The sequence below is a fragment of the Sinocyclocheilus anshuiensis genome, unplaced genomic scaffold (assembly GCF_001515605.1).
Source record: "Sinocyclocheilus anshuiensis isolate Anshui unplaced genomic scaffold, SAMN03320099.WGS_v1.1 scaffold208, whole genome shotgun sequence".
NCBI classification, from domain to species: Eukaryota; Metazoa; Chordata; class Actinopteri; order Cypriniformes; family Cyprinidae; genus Sinocyclocheilus; species Sinocyclocheilus anshuiensis.
Genome location: NW_015557186.1, coordinates 1,301,004 through 1,305,348, shown reverse-complemented (window position 1 = coordinate 1,305,348; position 4,345 = coordinate 1,301,004). Strand labels below are relative to the sequence as shown.

Below are 4,345 nucleotides of genomic sequence, written 5' to 3'. Positions count from 1 at the left end.
TTTATTTTATTTTATTTTATTTTATTTTATTTTATTTTATTTTATTTTATTTTATTTTATTTTATTTTATTATTTTATTATTTTATTTATTTTATTTTATTTTATTTTATTTTATTTTATTTTATTTTAGACATAATGTTAATCGTGTTTACAGTGTTCCAAAATATAACTTATATTTATATATGTTTCATCTATTTATTTGAATATGACTAAACAACTTCTGATAGTATCTGCTAGTTTCTGTGCCTTGCATTAAATCATACACTGTGATTGAAACGTTTAGAATTTCCCTTTCAAAACATGTTTTTTCAGTCAAAACATTTTGTGATTGAATGTTCTGGGGTCAATGTCATTTGAAACACTTTTCGCTTATGTAACGTGATGCAACAAGACCCTCAATGAGAAAAAAATGCATGATGGGACTTGCATATTCAGATCAACAAATACGTGCATTTAAATGGCCAATTTTATTTTTGGCAACTGTATCTTTTCACATAGATTGCTGAGCAAGTGACACAATGCTACATTTCTCCAAATCTGATGAAGAAACAAACTCATCCTAATCTTGGATGACCTGAGGATGAGCACGTTTACAATTTTGGGTGAACTATTCCTTTGAATAAAAGCAGTGTTGAGGTTGTTTTTATTGATATTATGCTTGTTCGTTCTTCACCTCATTGAAGAGCAGTTCTCTGCGCTGTTGTCTCCTGAGGTCCATCATCTTGACGGCCACCAGCCGTCCGCTGTGTTTCTCACGGGCGATGCACACCACACCCGTCGAACCCTCGCCGATCTTCATGAAGTTCTCCAGATATGACCGCGGGTCTCCTTTATCCACCACCATCTGCAGCGCGGCCTTGAACTGCTCGTGGGTGACTTTGGGCGGGTCGGGCGGGGGTCGGGGCGAGGGGTGCTGCGGGGGTCTGAATGCAGGCGAGCAGGTTCCCGGAGGGCTGTTGGCCAGAGATCCAGTGGGAGACGGTCGGGGCTGCGACGGGCTGTCCTGTCTGGGGTAGAGACCCGGGTTGGGGCAGCCGGAGTGTCTCATAAAGGGGTCTGGCCCGGTGGGCCGGTAACTGATGTTGGGCGAGAGGCCGATGGTGTAGCTGGAGGAGGAACGCACCGTTCTGTGAGGCCTGGTGCCGCTCACGAGGGGACTGCTGGTGCCGCTGTGCAAATATCCCGGCTGGTGTCTCATGGCTGCGTCGGCCTGTTTCATTGAGAAGAGAAACACAAGGACAAACAGAAATAAGGACGTGGGCTGGTTCCCTCTCGAAAGGGAACGCCACGCTGCGTCCTCTAGAGGGCACTGAAGGCGTTCCCCTAGCGCCCCCTAGAGGACGCAGCGTCTCGTTCCCTATTCTCATGCGTAAACTGAGACGTTTTCCTTTAACCTGCATTAATTTGCTTTGTTTATTAACATGTATAAAAAAATAAATAAACACTTGTCCCTTTTAGACTTGCACTCTATTCATTTGCTGCTTGTTTTCTTTATAAAAAATAAACAAATAAATAAAAAACACTAGCTTTCTAATCTTTTTGTATTCTATCTGTTTTCTTTTTATTTATTATATTATTTAAAAAACCCTTGCTGCGTGTACTGTGTTAAGCTAACTGAGACTTGTTATAGCACTTGTATATCATTGCTCTTTTGTTGGTTTTGATTGCTTCTATTGTCCTCATTTGTAAGTCGCTTTGGATAAAAGCATCTGCTAAATGTCTAAATGTAAATGTATTCGTCTGACAAACTTAAAGAGTATTCAAGATATTTTAATAGTATACAATACTGTTCAGAAGTTCTAATGTTTTTAAAAGGAGTCTCTTCTGCTCATCAAGGCTGAAAAAAATACAGTAATACAGTAAAAACAGTGAAATATTATTACAATTTCAAACAGCTGATGAATAAAAAGTTCAAAAGAACAGCATTTATTTGCAATAGAAATCTTTTGTAACATTATAATTGTCTTTAGTGTCGCTTTTGATCAATTTAATGCATCTTTGCTGAATAAAGTATTAATTTCTTTCAAACAAATCTTACTGTGCCTTTGCACTTTAAAGTGAACTTTATTTTGTTACTTTTCTTTTCTTTTCGATTTATTTATTTATTTATTTTTTTTAAGAAATTGCTTATTTTTAGAAGAAAGATTTTGCATGGTAAGTTATCTAAGATGCATATTTATATAAATGTATATGTTGTGGTGGTTTTCTTGCAATTGTCTGTTTTCATTTTAATAAAAAAGGAAAGTGAACTGCAAAAACAAAATTTCTGATGTCAGAAAAAACTCATAAAATTAGTTAAAAAATGCTTAAGTTCAATAAGTTCATGATTTGTTAAGGTGTATTTTTTTTATAATTTATTTTTACAAAACAGAGAAAAAAATCTTTTTAAAACAATTTGGATTTTTTTTTTCTTGCATTTGAGAGTTTCTATCTCACAGTTGAGTTTTTTTTCTCAGAATTCTGCTTGTGCATGTTGGTCAGGTGTCTAAAAATTCAGAACAAAACACGGAATTGTGAGATGTTAACTTAGAATTCTGAGAAAAAAAATCAAAACTGTGAACTGTAAACATAAAAAAAAAAAAAAAGTCAGGATTGCAAAAAAATCTGAATTGAGAGATAATTCAGAATTCAGAGGAAAAAGTCAGAAGTTTGAGAAAAAGGTAAAAAATGTGACGTAAACAGAATTCTGAGGAAAAAAAGTCAGTATTGCAAGATGTAAACTCGCAATTTCATGAAGAAAAGTCTCAACTGTGAGAAACTAACTCGTCATTCAGAGAAAAAAAGTGAATTAAAAGATATCAAATCAGAATTACAAGAAAAAAAAATCTAAATTGCGAAATGTAAACTCAAAATTTGAAAAAAAAAAAAGTCAGAATTGCAATATATAAAATCAGAATTACAATCAGAATTAACCTCAGAATTCAGAGGAAAAAGTCAGTCAATTGCATGAAAAAAAGTCAGAATTGTAAGATTAACAGTATGTATTTTTATCGCGTGTCAGAACAAGCTCCCATCATTGAGGCTGTTGGCCACAGACGTCAGACGTTCGTTTACCTTCAGGTCGTATGAGGAGTACGGTCTCCCCGGGCTGTTCTGCGGGTGGACCAGCAGTCTGTTGGCGCTCCTCGTGTCCGGCGTGAGAGCGTCTCCGTGTGGCATGCTGGGGCTGTAGAAGCAGGTGATGGGTCTCTGGTTGTGTGAGAACACGATGGGAAACTCCCGTCTCATCATGAGCCTCTCCGTCGGGCTCCCGATGTCCCCACACAGATACACAGACCTGGGTGGCTCCGGGACAGGGATGGGGGGCGGCGGAGGGGCCGGGAGGGCCGGAGGAGGAAAGCTCATGCTGACCTCATAGGTGGATTTGGCGCGGGGCAGAACGCCGTTGGGCTGCAGCATCACGCTCTTCTTCAGACCCATGCACGGCCTGCCGCTCTCGCTGTGGATGTTGCGTGATTTATCGGCCCAGTGAGGGTCAGGCTCGTCCAGGGCTTCGTACTGATACACATCGGCCTCGCTGACCTCCCCGAGGCGGGCGAGCGACTGCGCTCTCTTGCGGGCCGATGGGCTGCTCTTGCGCAGGGAGTTGGAGCTGGTGACGGACAGACGGCTCATGTCTGACAGCACGGCTGATATATAGTCTCCGTGGCCGATCATGCTGCCGCGCACGATGGTCTGGGGAAAGAACAGAGGCAGGCTGTGATTAATGCGAACTGAAACCGGCGCTATTTAAAGAGCGTGTGAATTTCCTGCAAATCAGACTGATGGACTAAAGATATCTTTCTTGTAAATAAAGAGCAAAGCAAAGTAAACCCTTTTAATTAAATATGCTGTTTGGTTAATTATTGATGAGGCCATTTATGTCACCTGTATGTAGTTTTTTTCTTGTTTATAATAATATAAACTGCATACATACATTTATTTATTGATTGATTGATTATAATATAAAATATATTATTTACAATAATACAAAATATTTTTACAATGTTATTTATATATATTTTGTGTTTATTGGAATTGTTATTTATGATTGCTTTTGTTTGTTGTTAATTTTTTCTTTATGATGAACTCCAAATCACACTTTCCTCCGAGGAGCCTATTTCTGGCTGATGTGTGTTTATGAAACGCTGAATGACTCGTCTGAGCTATCTGAGGATTGCTTTTCTTGCATATAAAGTCCAAAGCAAAGAGACTTTTTTGTTGATTATTGATGATGCCATTTATGTCACCTATATGCAGTTTTTTTTTATTTATTATAATCTAAAATATATTATTTATAATAATACCAAATATTTTACAATGTTATTTATATATACATAATAAATATATACAGTACACACACATA

At 38.0% G+C, this 4,345-nt stretch overlaps 1 protein-coding gene across 1 annotated transcript in view; it reads right to left on the bottom strand.

The window, feature by feature from the left end:
• Positions 1-4,345, bottom strand: part of pak6 (p21 (RAC1) activated kinase 6) — a 27,424-nt gene that overhangs the window by 6,353 nt on the left and 16,726 nt on the right. Inside the window, exons 3-4 of the mRNA XM_016474160.1 lie at positions 3,055-3,675; positions 674-1,210 (exon numbers count right to left, since the gene is read on the bottom strand). Of these exons, the coding sequence (XP_016329646.1) occupies positions 674-1,210; positions 3,055-3,675 (1,158 nt within the window). The remainder of the gene's footprint in view (positions 1-673; positions 1,211-3,054; positions 3,676-4,345) is intronic.